The 20,190-nt window shown below is 37.7% G+C and overlaps 1 protein-coding gene across 1 annotated transcript in view; it reads right to left on the bottom strand.

The window, feature by feature from the left end:
- Positions 1-209: 209 nt before the first annotated feature.
- The window catches only part of LOC138903299 (uncharacterized), a 32,837-nt gene continuing 12,856 nt past the window's right edge, over positions 210-20,190 (bottom strand). The window contains exon 5 of the mRNA XM_070191244.1: positions 210-404. Within this exon, the coding sequence (XP_070047345.1) occupies positions 210-404 (195 nt within the window). The remainder of the gene's footprint in view (positions 405-20,190) is intronic.

Raw genomic sequence — 20,190 nt, 5'->3', positions numbered from 1 at the left:
GCTTGTTCAAACAAGTATTCATAAGTCTAAGGTTTCCTGGAGAACAGTGGCGGACGCTAATATTATGTATATATATAAATTAGGATTAAAACTGTATAAATTTTATATAAATATTTTATTTGAACTCACTTGACAATTACTATTTTACGACTAAAGTTATGTACTTTTAAGATTAAACCTACTTGTACAAAATCCTGGATCCGCCACTGCTAAAGAGCACCATTTAAAATTGTAGGCGTATACAAATCATCAGCATGTTTTGTCTCCAACTCATTACGCAGCTTCTTGATGCATTTCTCGGCCTCACGACTTTTGTTATTTTTAACTTTTGTTGAAGCCTTCTTACAGGCAATGTTGAAAAAGTTTCCAGTGAAGTGTTGGTGACTTGGTGTTGAGCCTGTTGACTGTTGAAATATGAAAACGTTTTTAGCAATTTAGTTTATTAACGTTTTATACTAATGCAAAATTCATTTTAGTCTAGTTTGGTTGGATTCCGAAACCGTATTGAACCAAACAAGAAATACCAAACTGTACTAAACTATTTTGGTACGGTATTTGGTATGTATAATTGATTACCGAATCTCGAAATACCGAACCGTAATTCTTAATACCGTACCGAAGTATCCAACGTTCACCCCTAGTAAACATAGCTTGTGGGGCGTTTTGGTAAAAAAATAGTAATATCTCAGTGTTTGTAAATACTGGAGTTTAGTACTTGCATATTGGTTTGGCCATTGTATTCGCAAATTTTTATGAAATATTGGAAAACCGTGTTTGAGGAGTAATTCAACTAATATCATAATTTTTATTCACAAAATCTCCACACAAAAAAAATACAAGTGAATTTCATGTTCAAACACTATATATATTAGGTATGGAGGATACGATTTTCTTAAAATACCTTTCCTAAAAAGAAAAATACAAGTGAGAAAAGAAAGGGGGAAATTTACATGAAATACCTGTGGTAAAAATAAAATTTTCTTGCATTCGGTGTTTATACCAAAAAAGATACATGCATATATTTGCACATTTACTTTCATCACTTACCAATGGCTAATAAATATATGTATTCTCGCCTCATTAAAACAATTAGTCTTGCTAAGTTGATACAGTTTAATATAAACATGTATTTATCAATTCCAGTTCGTAATAATATTAATTGATGAAAAACAGAGTTGAGAAAGGATTCTAAAGTGCGAGTTGATCAACGATATTCCCTTTTTAAGGTCATTAACTAGCATAAGCTTGTTCCTATGTTAAACATAGTTCTACTCGAGCTATTCCATGACAAAACTTTATGTCATGAAAGTTACCCTATGGATTCATTACTCTCACTTGAAGACCTTTGTTATTATCTTAGTTCTCTAACTTTCTCTCTCCCGCGAACTTAGGTAATTGATGGATTTCCATGTTAAACTTAATACGTCTAATATTTAAAGTTGTTAAAACTTATGAGTTTATAATTTAATATTGGAAAAAACACAACTTTGCCATTTGTAAGACTTTTAGTCTAATATTATCCGCCCCTCTCACTCCCCTCCCCCATCTCGCCTGAAAAATGTCTTGTTAATTATTTTCCATGACCTCTAATAATCTGATGATAATTTTAAATCATAATAAAAATTGAAGGGTAAATTTAAACCATATTTTGAACACGTGGAGTGCACCCATTTTGTGTTGAAACTCCATTAATAATAACGGCGAATACAAGACGATTGCTAATGACAAAAGTATGAATTAACCAAAAATGTAATGAAGGTCAAATTAAGCAATTTCGAATAGTATAGGTACGATTTTGGTCCTTTTTCCTTTTACATCTGCTAAAACTTTTGTAATTTTTTACATATATATCAGCTTTTGTATAAGAAATGCTGGGTTCAGGATAAATGTAAGTTGTTTGTATCAGTGCTGCTTCTTATAATATATATTAATGTTGCTTCTTGTTATTCTTGTAATAATTATGTTGCTACATTTTCTTCTTATAATGTAACAATGATCAGTTTTTCGAATAACTTTATGCTCATGTGCTTCTTGTAATATTAATTTAGATATTTTTTAATTAAAAGTCAATCACCATGCTTTCATCTCCTGTGGTGTTGGGGGGTTTGGCTAGACCCCTACCTTGTCTATTATATAAACAAAAAGTGCAACCAAGGAAGACATAAAACCTTACCTCTTGGATGACTTTTCTACTGTAAAAGAGGAAGAGTCTATGGGAAAAAATACGATTGTTAGACCTTTTCCTCTCAATATACACAGAGTTAACTTACAAAAACAATTGATTTTTCATATCTAATTCTAAATCAGGCCCAGTGTGTCGCCTTGGGGTGATCCAGTCTTATTTATAAAGAAGAAGGACAGCTATATACGGATGTGTATTGATTATCGCCAGTTGAACAAGGTTACATTGAAGAACATGTATCCATTGCCCCGTATTGATGACCTATTTGATCAGCTTCAGGGTGCTAGTGTATTCTCTAAGATTGACTTGCATTCAGGCTATCATCAGTTGAAGATTCAGGAGCCAGATATCCCGAAGACTGCTTTCAGGACTCGGTATGGTCATTACGGGTTCCTTGTGATGTCTTTTGGACTGACCAACGCCCCAACAGCGTTCATGCACGTGATGAACTGTGTATTTCAGCCTTATCTTGACTCTTTCGTCATTGTGTTTATTGACAACATTCTGGTGTACTCCCGGAGTCGGGAGGATCATGAGCAGCACCTGAAGACTGTGCTTCAGACCTTGAGAGAAAAGAAGTTATATGCAAAGTTTTCAAAGTGTGAATTATGGCTAGATTCAGTGGCATTTTTGGGTCATGTAGTTTCGAGTGAGGGGATCAAGATAGATCCGAAGAAGATTAAGGCAGTGCAGAGTTGGCCCAGACTGTCCTCATCTACGGAGATCCGGAGCTTTCTTGGCTTGGCGGAGTATTACCGTCGATTTGTAGAGGGTTTCTCGTCTATTGCAGCACCTATGACTAGATTGACCCAGAAGGGTGCTCTGTTTAGGTGGACCGAGAAGTGTGAAGAGAGCTTTCAAAAACTTAAGACTGCTTAGACGACAACCCCACTATTGGTATTGCCTACTGGTTTGGGGTCATGTACGGTATATTGTGATACGTCACGCATTGGTTTTGGCATGGTGTTGATACAGGACGGTAGGGTGATTGCCTACGCGTCTAGACAGCTGAAGGTGAATGAGAAGAACTATCTTGTCCACGACCTCGAGTTAGCAGCTATTGTTCATGCCTTGAAGATCTGGCAGCACTATTTGTATGGTGTCTTTTATGAGGTCTACTCTGATCACCGGAGTCTACAACATCTGTTTAACCAGAAGGATCTTAACTTGCGACAGTGGAGATGGTTGGAGCTGTTTAAGGATTATGACATCACCATACTCTATCATCCCCGGAAGGACAATGTGGTGGTCGATGCCTTGAGTCGCAAGTCGGAGAGTTTGGGCAATTTGGCATATCTATTAGTAGCAGAGAGGCCTTTAGCCTTGGATGTTCAGGCCTTAGCCAACCAGTTTGTTAGATTGGATGTTTTCGAGTCGAGGCGAGTTTTGGCTTGTGTGATTTCTCAATCTTCTCTTTATGATCGTATCAGAGAGCGTCAATATGATGACCCCCATCTGCTTGTCCTCAAGGATACGGTTCAGCACGGTGATGCCAATGAGGTCACTATTGGGGATGATGGTGTATTACGGATGTAGGGCAGGCTATGTGTGCCCAATGTAGATGGTTTGCGTGAGTTAATTCTCTAGAAGGCTCACAGTTCGCGGTACTCCATTCATCTGGGTACCGCGAAGATGTATTAGGACTTGAGATAACACTATTGGTGAATGCGGATGAAGAAAGACATAGTGGAGTATATAGCTCGGAGCCTAAATTGTCAGCAGGTGAAGTATCACCATCAACGGTCAGGTGGATTGCTTCAGAGGCTAGAGATTCCTAAGTGAAAATGGAAGCGGATCACTATGGATTTCTTTGTTGGGCTCCCATGGACTCAGATGAAGTTCGATGCAGTTTGGGTAATTGTGGATAGATTGACCAAGTCAGCTCATTTTATTCCTGTGGTTACTACTTAATTTTCAGAGCAGTTGGCTCAGGTTTATATTCACGAGATTGTCAGGCTTCATGGCATACCGGTATCTATCATCTCTAATCGGTGTACACAATTTACATTGCGATTTTGGAGAGTCGTATAATATGAGTTGGGTACTCGGGTAGAGTTGAGTACATCATTTCACCCTCAGATGGACGGACAGTCCGAGTGCACTATAAAGATATTGGAGGATATTCTTCATGCGTGCGTGATGGTTTTTAGGGGTTCTTGGGATCAGTTCTTGCCACTTGCGGAGTTTGACTACAACAACAGTTATCAGTCGAGCATTCAGATGGTCCCATATGGTAGGCGGTGTCGGTCCCCGGTGGGTTGGTTTGAGTCGGGTGAGGCTAGACTATTAGGTACATACTTGGTTCAGGATGCTTTGGAAAAGGTTAAATTGATTCATGATTGACTTCGTACAGCCCAGTCTAGATAGAAGAGTTATGCGGATTAGAAGGTTTGCGACGTTGCATTCATGGTTATGGAGCGGGTCTTGCTCTGAGTTTCGCCCATGAAGAGCGTTTTGAGGTTCGGGAGTATGGGCAAGTTAAGCCCTAGGTATATCGGGCCTTTTGAGATTCTTGATAGGGTTGGAGAGGTGTCTTACAGACTTGCACTACCACCTAGTCTCTCTACAGTTCATCCAGTGTTCCATGTTTCCATGCTCTGAAAGTATCACAGCGATCTGTCTCATGTGTTAGACTTCAGCTCAGTCCAGTTGGACAAGGATCTATCTTATGTTGAGGAGCCGATGGCCATTTTGGACAAGCAGGTTCGAAAGTTGAGGTTGAAGAACATCACTTGATGAAGGTTCAATGGAGGGGTCATACAGTCGAGGAGGCGACGTGGGAGACCAAGCATGATATGCGTAGCCGTTATCCTCATATTTTTACCACTTCAAGTATGTCTCTATACTCATTCGAGGATGAATGTTTGTTTTAAGAGGGGGAGGATGTAACGACCCGGCCGGTCATTTTGAGAGTGCTAGCCCCGATCCTCTATTTATTTCTCCCTTTATCTCATTTTGTGGTTTCTTGACTTGTCGGGGTGCTTGGTGTCAGATTCGGAAAACTTTTAGAGTGGAATGGGACACATAGTCCCTAAAAATAAAAGTTAAAGTCATAACAGTTGACCGTAGTTGGACTTGTGTGAAGGCGACTCCGGAATAGACTGTTCCAAAATCTCCATATAGTGATTTTGGTCTTAGGAGCATGTCCGGATATTGATTTGGAGGTCCGTAGGTCATTTCAGCGTTAATTGGCGAAAGTTAGAAGATTTTGGATGGTTGGACCGGGAGTGAACTTTTTTATATCGGGGTCAGATTCTGATTTTGGAAGTTGGAGTAGTTTCGTAATGTTATTTATGATTTGTGTGCAAAATTTGAGGTCAATCGGACGTGATTTGATAGGTTTCGGTATCGAATGTAGAAGTTAGAAGTTCTAAAATCCATTAGGCTTGAATCGATGTGTAATTCTTGGTATTAGCATTGTTTGATGTTTTAAGACTTGTTGGTATGTTCGTACGGGGTCCCGAGGGCCCTGGGGGCCCCAGGTGTGGTTCAGATCGAATCCGAATAAAATATTGGACTTGGTGCATTGATGAAGCACTGATGTTTCTGGTGCAATCGCAACTGCGCATTTTGGGTCGCAGGTGCGACGCCGCAAGAGTGGACCTCGAGCCGCAGAAGCGAGTTTTGTCATGACCATCTGGGACTGCATGTGCGGTCCATGTGCCGCAAAAGCGGGCATGCTGATGCGGGAAATGCATCGCAGAAGCGGATGTGGCCAGGGAGGCCTTGGATCGCAGAAGCGGACAGTGTCCGCAGAAGCGCTTGGGCAGAAGCGCGAAGGTGTCCGCAGGTGCGAGTCTTCTGGGCTTGGGTTGGAACCGCACATGAGATGGAAATTCCGTGGGTGCGGAGCCGCAGGTGCGGCAGTAAGGTCCGCAAATGCGGATTCACTAGGCAAAAAAAGGGGATTTTTGAGGGTTTGATTTCATAATTCATTTTGGGACCTAAAGAGCTCGGATTGAGGCGAAATTTTGAGGTATTTTTAGAGGAATCATTTTGGTAAGGATTATTCACTCGTTTATGATTAATTCCCACAAATCTATTGTTGTTTGCATTATTTAATTAGTGTTTTAGTTGAAAATTTGGGAAAATATTGAGGAAACTTCTTAGGCTAAAAATTGGGGATTATAAAGTTGATTCGAAGTCGGATTTGAGTAATTATTGTATGGTTGGACTAGATATCGAATGGGTGTTCGGATTTTATAATTTTGGTCGGGTTCCGAGACATGGGCCCGATTGACCTTTTGGAGCAATTTTTCAATTCTTTGCTAAAGTCGTAATTTTATTATTTAAATTATTTTCTTATAGTTATATTTATAGTACAAAATTGTTTTGTCTAGATTCGAGTCAATCGGAATTCGAAAATCAAGGGAAAGGCCTTCTTATTGATTGATTGAGCGAGGTTTGAGGTAAGTTACTTGTCTAACCTTGGGGGGGGAGGGGGGAATTCCCCTTAAGATTTGGTACTGTTATGGTATTTACAATACGTGAAGGTCGTGTACGCAAGGTGACGAGTGCGTACTCAGGCTAAATGTTGAAAATCCAGTTTTTGCCAAATAGTTCCTTTTTATTTCCTTAATTGACTTACTCTAGCACGTGTAGTCATCGTGTTTAGCCTAATGTCACATGTCTACGTGTCTTATCTCTTACTTGCAATTTGCGAAACATGCTTAGTTGAATTACTCGTTTTCTTGATTTCGTATTTATTCTTTAATTGTAGGATTCCTTGCTGTAATTTCATTGTTTCAATTGTTATGTGTTGTTTTCGTGATTTTTGGTTGAGATGACTGTTTGGTTGTGGCATAAGATTTCTGTCGTGCGGAGTGTTATTGTGGCACAGAGGTTTCTGTCGTGCGGAGTGTTATTGTGGCACAAGGTTTTTGTCGTGCGGAGTGTTATTGTGGCACGAGGTTTCTATTATGGCATGAGGCACGAGGTTTCTGCTGTGTTGTTGTGAGATATTTACTTTTGGGACTACGAGGTGGTACCTCAGAAGTGCCTCTCTTATTTACCTCTATTTGCTACATTGTTGTTGTTGCTGTTGTTGTTCTTAACTAGTAAGATTGTGCTTCCTTACGTGTTGTAATAGTCCTCTTTGATTTCGGGTTGTTATCTTCTGTGAATTTCTGTTGTTACACATCTCTGTCATTCCATTACATCATTATATCTTCTGCCTTATTTTTTTTCCTATTATTTCCAGTAGGGCCATGACCTGACCTCGCCACTACCCTATAGAGATTAGGCTTGGCACTTACTGGGTACTGTTATGGTGTACTCTTACTACTCTCCTACACATCTTTTTGTGCATATCCAAGTTCTCCTCACCAGACCAGATATTAGTGAGCTAGCCTGTGTGCGGAGATTTCAAGGTATATCTGTCAGCGTCCGCAGACCTCGGAGTCCCCCTTTCTCCTTATTATGTTGTCTTCCTTAATCTCTTTAGACTATAATATAAAGAGATATTTAGCATTTCTCTTTAGAGCTTGTGACTTATTTCTACCGAATTTTTGGAGTTGTAACTATTTTGAATCGCAGTTTGTATTTATTTCAGATGATGAGGTTTGAGTTTCAGCTTTATATTAAGTTATTCTGCATAATTATTAGGCTTACCTATTCTTAGAGACTAGGTGCCGTCACGACATCCTACGGAGGGAAATTAGGGTCGTGACATAAACGACAAAAAGGAAGCCAAAAAACTAAGAATGCAGGCAGCTAGATACATCCTCCTCCATAGCGTTTTATACAAGAGGACATACGGCGGCCCTCTGGCGAAATGTTTGGTCCCAAACCAAACCCAGTGCATCCTTGAAGAAGTCCATGAAGGTCATTGTGGCGCTCATTTCGGCGATCGAGTGCTCGTCAGGTGTCTCATATGGGCAGGATACTACTGGCCAACCATGAAAAAGACGCCTCGGAATTTGGAAGAAATGCGAACAATGTTAGAAATACGCCCCAATAATTCACCAAGCAGACGGACATCTCCACTCAGTCACCTATCCATGGTCGTTCATCAAGTGGGGAATGGACATCGTGGCCCCCTTCCCAATAGGGCGAGGTAATGACGATTTCTTTTAGTTTTAACTGACTATTTCTCTAAATGGGTAGAAGCAGGAGTGTTCGCCCAAATACGCTAACAAGATGTAATCACCTTCATATGGAAAAACATCATCTGCCGATTCGACCTACCCAGAGAGATCAGCTGCGACAATGGACCCTAGTTTACGGGAAAGAAAACCGCCGAATTCTTCGAGAAATGTAATATCCCATGATTTTAAACAAGGATATATTAGTCATTTAGAAATTAATTATGTCAAAAAAAAAGATGCACAAAAAGAAAGGAAAATCAAACAAATCTAGCAAAAAGAACTAAACAAAACAAAAAAAAAAGTATGTAAATGGGTTTAAACCATCACCAACGTGAGGGCATTAGGAGAAAAAAAAAAAAAAAGGCTAAAGGGATTTTGGGGGAAAAGGAACGCATTGAAACAAAAGCTTAAGAAAATTTGGAGAAGGCTCATACGGGTAAAAGGCAAAGAAAACAAAGAAGAGATTTTGTGGAAATCTTATCGTCAACAAGACATAAGAATTTGAAAGGGACGTTGGTGCAGTCTTTGTGCCGCAAAACTCATACCCTACTGGAAAAGTAAATTTACATCCTTGAGTCTCAGCGATAAGCTCCATGTAATTGCATATATTTTTTCTCCTCTCGAATGGTAATTTTATATACATGATTCCTCACTAGACTAAGTATAATAGTAGAATTTGATTCTGAGTTAAAAAGAGAAGGTTAGGGAACTGAGAGAAATCCATAAGACTTTTCATGAATTAAGCGGGACATTATATGAATAGGCCAAAACGTTTTAGATTATGGACTAGTTGAACTACTCATGGTATGGGTAAATATAATTTGGTAAATTGATGGTCAAACATGAACCTCTGCGGATTTACATATTCTAAATTAGTTATGGATTAGCCTAAATAAGGGAATTAACATGAGATCGGTGTTGATGTGGTTATAGATTGATTGAAGAAAGTCGTACAGATCGTTCAAGGTGACAAGTTTGGTATTTCGCACGAGTAATGTGAGTAGTAATCTTACTGCAATTTGTGTTTTTGTAACTTGCATGATTTACACATGATTTTTAATATGAATATGTTACCGATTATTTTGAGTTGCATGTGGGATAAGTCTTTTACTCGATATGATACCGAAATAGTTATTTGAGATGATTACCATTATTTTAAATATTTCCGTTGTCACTAGATATGTTTTACCGCAACTTGAATTTACTGTTATCGAAATGAAATTACATGATTTGATAAGAACCGAAATATTCTATATTATTTTAAAATATTCTCTTACGAGTATATACGGATTATAGAGACAAGTATATACGGATTACATAGACAAGTATAAATGGGAGTAGACTTTGAAGGATTCCGTAGCTAACAGTGGGTTCGTTAGACCTGGTGCACCTTGTAATTATCGATTACCGTTACAACGCTCGCTAGTGGGAAGGTAGAACTAGCATACTGTTACTGATTTTCCTCGAGTAGGGACTACCGTTATATTTGACTTCTTGCGAAGAAATCCACAGTTATACCGATTGCATGATCCATTCATTGAAACCTCCCAAACATGAATATTGATATTACACAATGTTTACCGAGCATATTATCGAATTATCAATTGAATTATATTACATGAAAATACATGACGAGACTGATTATTGTTTATTATTTCTGAAAGGGCATTCTTATGATATTTTTTTGTTTAATATACTAGCATGTTTTCTGACTTGTCTACAATAAAAACGATTGTGGTTAAGTGTTATTACTCACTGAGCTAGCGACTCACTCTCCGCTATTTATTTTACAGAGACAACAGTTGATGCATACGAGGATTTCGTTAATTAGAATACACATGTTAATAGTTCTTGGTGAGCCTTGCACTTGTTCGCGCGAGCGGATATTTTATTTATTATTATGGTCTTTTCTTGGCATAATACATCGACATCCCCTTAAAGTTGTCCTCACTTTTCACTTAGATACTTCATCTTAAGTTCATTCCATTTGAACACTCCAACCACAAGTCAAATATGTCATTTAAACATAATTTGGTGATGTGGCATAGTGTGTGTTGCCCACCTCTTTAGAGAGTGTGAGATACTATTGTTATGGGTCCCAAAGAATAAATGTCAATAGAGAAAAAATAAAAAAATAAAGTAACTTTATTTCTCTCACCTCTCCATCTTCTCATTCCACCATATCCTGTCAATTAACACCATGTGAGCTTTACCAAGCTTCACTGTAACACCCAAAACAACCATGTACAACAACCCTTTTAAGTCGAGCAGCCCCAACACCACCAAATAACTCGCACACAGAAGCACAAAAACATCATGTAAGTTGCACTCATCGCTATCTCCTCAGCCCAAAAATAACAAAAATCTTGCAAGTTGTCCAAAGTAGCAAGAACAAGAAAGAAAAACTTTGTTACCTCCATCTTCTCTTGAACATTATTTGGATCTTTTAATAGTAAAAAATTAACATTACGAAGAAGAAAATTTTGAATAATAACATTTTTGGCGAAACTTTATTTTTTTCGGCGTAGTTTCATTTTTCTCAACATTAACAAAATTAAACTTTGTGACTTGAATCTGAAAAAAAACCAGATTTACATCTCAAAAAGAGCGAAGCTTTGTTTTTCCCAGCGAATTTTCGTGAATCTAAAGAAGGAGAAAATCAGATTTAGATCATTCAAAAAATAATTTGGCCAAAGCTCCAATGTGAAGAAAAAGAAGAAAACAAACAAACAAACAAAGAAAGAAAGAAAGAAAGAAAGAAATGACCAATTTTCTGGAGAAGAGTTGGAAACAAATGGCTGGAAATTGATTTTGCCGGCAAGGAATGGTCATTGGGGAAGATGACGAAGGGTGGGTGGGGCTTTTATTTTTATATTTAATTATTTTCTATTTTTATATTTGTTTGAGTTAAATCCACATATCTTGTCTTATTCGTCAATTTGGCATGTGAATTTTACGTACCTTTTGTGTTTGGCTGCCTACAAATTTTGTGTCTAAATGACACATTCGAGTTGTGGTTGGAGTGTTCAAATGGAACGAACTTAAGATGGAGTGTCAAAGTAAAAAGTGAGGACATCTTTAAGGGGTTGTCGATGTATTCTGCCTCTTTTCTTTGAACTCTTAGAGTCGCTCCATAGTCATTCTTTTAGTGTCATGGGTATTCTTTCGTTATTATTGACTTATGATGAGTATTGCACTTTCTTATCGAATTTGGAGATAAATTATTATTTCTGGTTATTATCGGATTGATTATTACCCGTATCACCCAACGGGTAACAAGCAGGCAGAATCTTCCAACAAGTCCATATTAAGCATCATGAAGAAAAAGCTTGTATGCGCCAAGGGACTGTGGCCGAAAATATTCCCACAAGTATTGTGGGCAGATAGAACCACCTCGTAGACAAGCACATGAGATATGCCTTACTCTGTGGTCTACAGAACCGAAGAAGTCATACCACTCGAAGTTGGAGAACCCAACCTAAGGTACTCCTACGAAAGCGGCACTATCAATGACGAGAGTAGAAGGCAAAAGCTCGATGAGATCGACGAACGAAGAGATATGGCGTACATAAGAATGGTCTTCCAAAAGCAGCAAACGAAACGTTACTACAACAAGAAAACAAAGGTCCGGCCGCTCAAAGTCAGGGACCACGTACTCAAAGCCAAAACCCAAGCAAACAGAGATCCACGGGAAGGCAAACTGGGAACAAACTGGGACGGCCCATACAAAATTATAGCCAAAGCAAACAAGGGTTCATTCCAACTAGAGACAATGGAAGGAAAACAATTACCAAATAATTGGAACATCAGCCACATCAAATACGTCAACTTCTAAAAGGAAGAAACGCCCCCAAGTCGTACTCTTTTTCCCTCACTTGAGTTTTGTCCCATTAGGGTTTTCTCTAGGAGGTTCTTAATGAGGCGACGAAAGGGACACTTCGATTTGAAGTATGCGAAGAAAGGACTGGTTTCTCTTTCATTGCTCAACTCCTTAATACTCTCCAAGTCGGACAATGAAGGAACTAGATAGACCGGGACTTGGACCTGGATGGCAGCCAAAGCCCAAAGTTTGTAACTTTTTCCAATTATGTAATCAGAGCAACAACGTAAAAGTAATAGAAACTTGCGTTTATCAAAATCGCCTTAACAAAAGGTTAAGTTCAACCAAGTTCGAACAACACCTATCGGCCCTCAGTCACGATTTAATAAGAGGTTAAGTTTGACCAAGTTTGAACAATTCCTACCTGCCCTCGACCGCGATTTAACAAAAGTTAAATTCGACCAAGTTCGAACAACACCTATCGGCTCTCGGCCATGATTTAAATAAAGGTTAAATTCGACCAAGTTCGAACACACCTACCGGCCCTCGGCCGCAATTTAATGAAAGGTTAACTTCGATTAAGTTCGAACAACACCTATTGGCCCTCGACCATGACTCATCAAAAGTTGTAGATTTGACCAAGCTCGAATAACACCTATCGTCCACGGCCGCGATTCAACAAAAGGTTAAGTTCGACCAAGCTCGAACAACACCTATCGGCCCTCGGCCACGTCTCGATAGAAGGTTAAATCCAACCGAACGAGAGGCTAAGTCCGACCAAGTTCAAACTAAACCTATCTATCCTCAACTAAGGAGACATACTCCATCTATATAGACAAAGGGATGATTCATCCTATGGCTATTCAGCCCAAAGACTACGATCAGTTAGAGAAAGACAACAAAAATATGAAGGAGCAAAACATACAAGTACAGAAACAATTCTTGGCAAATACGAAAGGCACAAATGAAAGCAAAAATTAACTTTGATATTCATAGACAAAAGTTTTTTACAAAGGCTCTTGAAGACACCATCAAAAGTACACAAAATGATTTTTTAAAAAAACTACTAGCCATCGCCATCATGACCAGAGCGTCCTCACTGGTTCGACCCTCAGCAACGTCGCCTCCCTGATCGTCGACACCATCACTGTACCAACCTCCAGCGTCCTCTCCATCCTCGCCCTAAGGGTAAATAGAATTGTACCAGGCCTCCTCCTCAAGATGATTCATAGCATCCTCCCCGTTCTTATTTTCTTTGTCAGGGCGAGGTGTAGCAGGGTCATAGCCACAAGCAATCTGAGCCTCGCGAGCCATGACCCTAGCGTCCTCAAAGGCCGCCCTAGAAACGGAGTTTGTCGCATGCGACTCACAAAGCACATCCAGTCGGGCCTCAGCATGAATCCATTCTTCATACTGCTCACATGGGATGTTGGGAAATCCAGAAGCAATGGTAGAAGAAGGCCGTGCAAGAAGTTGGGCCTTCTCGACCTCCAGAGCAGCAACTCGATCATAAAGATCGGAGGGTTTTTTTCAACTTCCTAATCCTCTCATCAAGCCATTCCTCCTTAGCCCTCGCCGTTGACAGGTCATTTTCTCGCTCAGAACGAAGGGTTCGGTTCGCCAACTCAAGGAATTCCACCCCTCCTCCGAGCCTCCGACCGAGCAGACTTTGCCTTATCAAGCTCCTCCTGCTTCTAGGCGACCTCGCCACTGAGAGCTTCTACCTTGAACTGGCACTCTTCAAGTTCGCCTCGCAATCGAACCACTTGGGATTGGAGATCGCTGCATTGGGCCTCTACGCCCCTAATAAGCTCGAGCTGCTCCTCTTTGCTCCTCAATGACCTTTCAAGGACGCTACATTTCTCCACGGCCTACATGAGCTCTTCGTCCCTCTTCTTCAAGTCCTCCCTTATGACCTGCACATCATCGCCTTCGCGAAACCAACACTGGAGCTCCTGGTATTTTCTAAGGCATGTTGTATAGTCTCCTCTCTCGCCGAGCACTCTCTATCTCTAGAATAACCGTCTACAAAATGAAGAAAAGATGTTAGAACTTGCAAAGAAACCAAGGCATAACGAAAGGAACAGACGATAGTCGTATTTATCCCTAGAGCGAGACCAACAATGTTATTCGATAGAGTACCATCATTTAATGTCTCGAGGGTCGTACCCTCAATCTCAGAACAAAGAGGACCAAGGGCAGGGACTACCTCCTCAGTATTTACAAGCATATTACGATCTGTTGGGATCGTAATAGTCTTGGAGCCCCCTTCCAACCTCACCTCAAGTTGGGTAAGCCCCTCATCAATCATCCTCAACTCGTCCAAATCCGTATCAGAGTCATCAACCCTCTCACTTACATGGGTGGAATCTACAGTATCGGGCATGGGTTCTTGAGAACTCATTAAATTTTACCCGAATCTTGTATTTGCAAAGAGAAATCTATTAAATATATAAGTATTTTTAGTTTGGAACCCATAAGCAAAATTAGATGTTGGTCCAATGGCAAACGGGGGAACCAGCTTAAGCTAAGTTTCTGAATACTTGCGAGGGTTTGAATCTCATTGTACACTTCTTAATGTCACTTTTGTTTTTTTCACCAGATAGTACCCATAGACACTTTTTGTTTCTCTTTTTCTTTTAAAAACTGACTCAACTAACATAAAAAACTTTCTTTACTTGCTAAAAGTGTCACTTTTGCTCAAATGTTAGGAGTCCATAAATTTCAAATCTTAGATCCGCCTCCGCTCACTCACTCCTCACCCACTGCCCCTATACCATCCTTTTGGCCGAAAATGATTTTTTTTTTAGAAAAACATTGTCTAATATATTATTTTTCGTTGAACATAGTTTTCTTCAAACACACCCTTAAACTTAACTTGTTTTGCAGCTTGAACACCTAAACTATGCTGGGCCATAAATAAATTACAATTCTCAGTGTTAACGTGGCACAACATTAAAAAATTAAGTAATTTAATTTTCTTTTTTAATACATGCATTACTGGGACACCATTTTGGTCAGCGAGGACTCTACAATTAAACAAGTATCATTTTATTTTAAATTCAACATTTTTTATGTTCAAAATTCACGCATTTTTCTAATCTATTTTCCCTAACCAGATCTGCAATGAGCTTGACAAGAAATTCATTTTTATTGGCGTAGCTAAAGTACTAAAGTTTAAACAAGCAGCATTTTATTTTTAATTAAATAATTCTTTTAATTCACTTTTGTGGAATCCATTTTTTTTTTCAGCCAATGAAAGATTTAGGTGCATTGAAGCTTTCAAACTTTGTTAGGTAAACAAACGTCAACCTTAATCTAATTCGCGCTGAGTCGTGCAAACTGGTTAACTTGACATTGCACTGCTCGAATATATTTAATCATTATCTTTGTGTGACCTACAAGGCACACGTTCGAGTCGTGGAATCAACCATTGATACTTACGTCAAGGTAGACCGCCTAAATTACATCCCTTGGAATGCGGCTCTTCCCAGGACCCTGCATGATTGCGAGATATTTTCTGCATCGGGCTGCCCTTTTTGCATTCTTATACAGGAATCTCACGCATAAAGGGAGCTTAGTGCACCGGATTGCCTTTTTTTATTCTTAGCGTAGAGGAATGGTGACCTTGGTCACATAGTCGAATCCAAAATTTAAGCTCTATGGTTTCAACCTTAACATTCTTAGTATGAACTCATTATCTAATAAGCATTGATATTAATCATTCAGAAGAAAATTAATCAGCCCTCTTCTTTTTTATTAACCCATGGAGGGAAGGAATATCGCGTATTTATCAGCCGACCCCAACTAATTTTGGATTGAGGCGCTGTTGTTGTGGTTATAGTTGTATTGGATCGGCAGTTTTTCAACAAATAGATACAAAAGATCCAAAACTACTGTTTAGAGCTATAGCTTAACAATATCTGACAGCTACCCAAATGAAATATATCAAACAAATTTGTTAGTAGAAACTTTAGCCTTAGTATTTTGCAAGTGCAAAAGGGGTCATATGAACTCAGTGTAGAAGAACTAGAATTAATAGACTAAGATCCTTGAAAAGCACTAGCCCAAAAAAAGAACTCAGATTTAGAGCAAATTAATCATGTGTCGTTAAAACAAAAATGTAAGCTACAGTATGATGTTGGTTAAAATTAAAAGAAAGTATCTTATAATCGCCTTGAGGCAAATCAGTTAAGAGAACAAAAATAATGTGATATCTTGACTTTTTTGTCTCACAATCTTTTAGTCTATCAAAAATAGCTCGAATATTCTTTTTTTCTTTTCTTTTATCTTAACAAACAGCTTTTGTATCTAATGTGTTTGGTACTAAGGTATTTTCATGTTGAAGCTGTTCAACATGTTTGCTGCACAATGAAAGGGTAAACTAAACTATTAACATGATCTATGCATCGCAATATGTTATTGCGACTTATAAATCATATTCACTGAGTGTGACTTATAAATCGCATTTGAGTATTGCGATTTATAAAGTGTATTAACCTAGATTTGTATTCTATTTTGTTAAACATTGTAGCTATTCAAATATAGCTTTCAAAAAATGAAGTAATAATAACTGGTCAATCATCAATTTTTTACTTTTTGACAGACAGACATATATCAGGTTTTCATCTTGCTAAATACTAGAACATATTCAAGACTATAGCGTTTTTAAACATCTCGGACCCATGTGTTTCTCAATAGCAAGATGAAGATAATACTTCAGTATTCACATCAAATAAAAATCAGGCCATGTCATCATTTATTTTCAGACAAGGCCGGCTCTAAAAAGTCAGTAAAGCCACTGCTTTAGGCCCCCAAATTTTGAGGCCTCATTTTTAGCAAAAATAAATTATAGTCTTATAGTTTTGTATTCCCTAAATATTGAAAAGATGAATTTAAGAAAGGCATAAATATAAAGAATTCTACATGTACAGAACCTTTAGACCTTAATTTTATCATTAATAGTGTAGGATGGGGAGTGCAGATACCATCACAAGTAAATTAAGTTCCTTTCTCATTTTTCATGCCTTTGTTTTTTATGTCAGTTGAACAACATTAATTAATTTGAAGGTTCTTATTACTCATTACATTGCTCAACAAAAAAATAAAATAAAATTTTCACCACTGAAACATAGAAATCGGATTTTATAATAATGGTATAATTTATAGAAAGAAAAAAATTGATGAGAATGTTGATAATCTCAAAGTCTCTTGAGGAATTTTTTTAAGAGTTGATTGCTTCTTATATATAGTAGACCAAGCTAAGTTCACTTCAGAATAGATTTAACCCATTCAAAGCATATGTTCTTCAATATAAACATAATAGTCACTCTAATATTGACGATTTGGATTTATTTTTTGGATTAAAAGTGTTAAATAGTTTAGACTTACTTAAGAGCAATAATGTCTCAAGAAATATTAAACGAATTACCTATATTATCAACTGAAAAAGAAAAATTAGAAAAAATCGATTATAACAAAAAATAAGCTTGCATCTCACAAAGCTAAAAAAAAATAAATAGACTTCAAATAAATTAACATTTTTTTTAAGTTTAAGGCCTCCATTAAATTTTGGCTTTAGACCCACTTGACATTTTTTTCCATGTGAGACCTTATTCCATATTTTTAATTAATAGGACTTAAAGAAGTAAAAGGAAAAATTAACAAGACAAATGTTTAAAAAGAAAAAATATATAAATATTAAGGAACGTTTTTGATACTAAGAAGACAGATTGTTTCCTTTTTCTCCAGTTTGTTTTATATAAGGAGAAGCAAAAGTTTTTCTAGTTATATATTTTCCTAATTATATGGTAGAATAAGGTTTCCCAAACACTAAAAAGGCATGGACACAACTTGTGCCGCCTTTTACACCGTGAAGAAGATGGACAATGCCACAAAAACATGGTCAATTCCTCATGAAATAATCTTTGAAATATTTTCGAATCTTCCATTAAAGTCTTTAATGTGTTTCAAAATCTTGTAATTTTCTTATTGTATCAAATTCAGTTTTTCATGATATCCATCAATGTCGCTCTATAACTCGTCTCAGTTGCTATTTGCAATCCCAGCACAAGAGAAGTAAGATTTCTTCCTAAGCTGAAAGATCAGACTGTTGATTTAGATGACCTTTTCCCTATATACTTCGTTTCATTAGGTTTTGACCCAGAAGAAAACATGTATAAGCTTTTGATGACAGTTACTACTAGATTTGTGTCCACAAGAAATTGGATTTTCACTTTAGGCATAGATGAATCATGGAAAAAGACTAAAAGTTGTGTGAATTTTTATCTGAAAATTTCAGGATTATACAGTCGTCGATATTACCTTTAGATTACAGCCTACATTTTTATAACCTGATAGAAGTGGAAGGCAAATTAACATTCATAAATTATCGGCAGAATTTTGATCGTGACATAAATTTGTGGATTTTAGAAAAGATGCAAGAAGGATGGGAGAGAATTAGCTGAAGAGAGATTTTTTTTTTCGTACGTGCGCATTGTGAAGGGGGGATTGTGTTTGCTGCTAAGATTGAGAAAACGAATGAATTCTCCTATTTATGTTATGATGTCACGAGAAAAAGTTGGAGAGAATTTGAGATCCCAAACAGGGTCGAATAGAAGGTATTTACACTTATGTGGAAAGCCTCTTACCATTGGAAAACTTTTCCAATTATCATCACCAAGTTTAAACTGCTAAGGTGTTTGGCTAAGTTTTCCTTATATTTAATAATTTGGCATCTGAAATATCCACTGTCTCGGCTAATTCAGATTTGCATTCCTACTTGAAATTTTTCCATTTTTGGTGCTTGATTTCGAAACCTCTAATTAAGGGTGAAAGGATCTCATTCATCTCACTACACCGCTTGCTTGTTTTTGGCGGAATTATGCTCCTTCGTTTTTTTGTTTTTTTTATTTATTTTTAATTGTAGACAGTTTCTTTAATGGTATCCAGTTGTTTAATTTTCTAACTCATTCTACATGGATTTTCTTGAATATTCCAGCAATCTTATACTACCATTCTTTAGCTATCAACAAATCATTGATTGTCAGCATCTCTTTCTCTCAATTAGTTTTCTGATTAACCAGAACAGCTTCTAACATTAAAACTAAAAACATTAAAACTAAAGTTACTGTATATAGCAAAAGATACTGCTAAATACCATTTAGTAGAAATTAATAACTACTAATGCAATCATTTCCATGCTATTTCATCTTCAACTTCAAAATAGAGGCAATGTACAAAGCTGGCATCTTAATTTATAATCCCAAATAGCTGCTACATAGAGTTGAAAGCTTATGCTACTGCACGAATTGATAGTGTCACACCTCCTTTTTACCCCCAAAATGATGAAATGAGTATTATTGATTGTGGATGGTGGGTTAAAGAGTTTTTCCAATTAAAGTGACAAACTTGAATAGGGATTATTTTATTTACAGAGTCGCCACTTGAAATTGATTTTTTTGGGTGTTTCAAGTCACCTTTTGTTTGAATCCCTAGTCAAAGGAAAGATTTGACTCTTTTATTATTGGTCTGCAAAACAAAATCCGGGTAAGGAATTCCGTTGACCGGGGAGAAGGTGTAAGGCATTCCCCGAGTCCCGTGGTTTTAGCACGGTCGCTTCATTGACTACAACTTGGCTTAATTATTAGGCCCAAAACCACACGTAGCACGTCATATTGACCCATTTGACTTAGTGAAATTTCTTACAGCTTTCTTCTCCAAAGCTTTCACAAAAATAAACTAATGATAAAATAATATTTAACTCCATGACACATGCTCAAAACAGAATTACTGCAAATGCAAGTGACATGGACAGAAACTGCAAATAATGAAGTAAATATCTAGAATATGAATTAGCGAATTAAGACGACAAACAAAGGCATGCTAATACAAGATATCAATTAAGCGACAGAACTTTTACTTAAACCAACAGGAGCAAAAATAAAATAAAAAATTAATTAAAGGGGGGAGGAGACCTTATGTGAAGCTTTTCGAATATGTGTATTGATATAAAACTCCAAATGTATACAGCAAAGTGGGACTCCGATTGTCAAACTCGCCCACAGAAAACGGACAGCAACAAAACCTCGGACTGGAGCTTT

The sequence above is a fragment of the Nicotiana tomentosiformis genome, chromosome 12 (assembly GCF_000390325.3).
Source record: "Nicotiana tomentosiformis chromosome 12, ASM39032v3, whole genome shotgun sequence".
In the NCBI taxonomy this organism is placed as follows: Eukaryota; Viridiplantae; Streptophyta; class Magnoliopsida; order Solanales; family Solanaceae; genus Nicotiana; species Nicotiana tomentosiformis.
The sequence above is the reverse complement of the archived record's forward strand: the minus strand, read 5'-3'. Positions and strand labels throughout refer to the sequence as shown.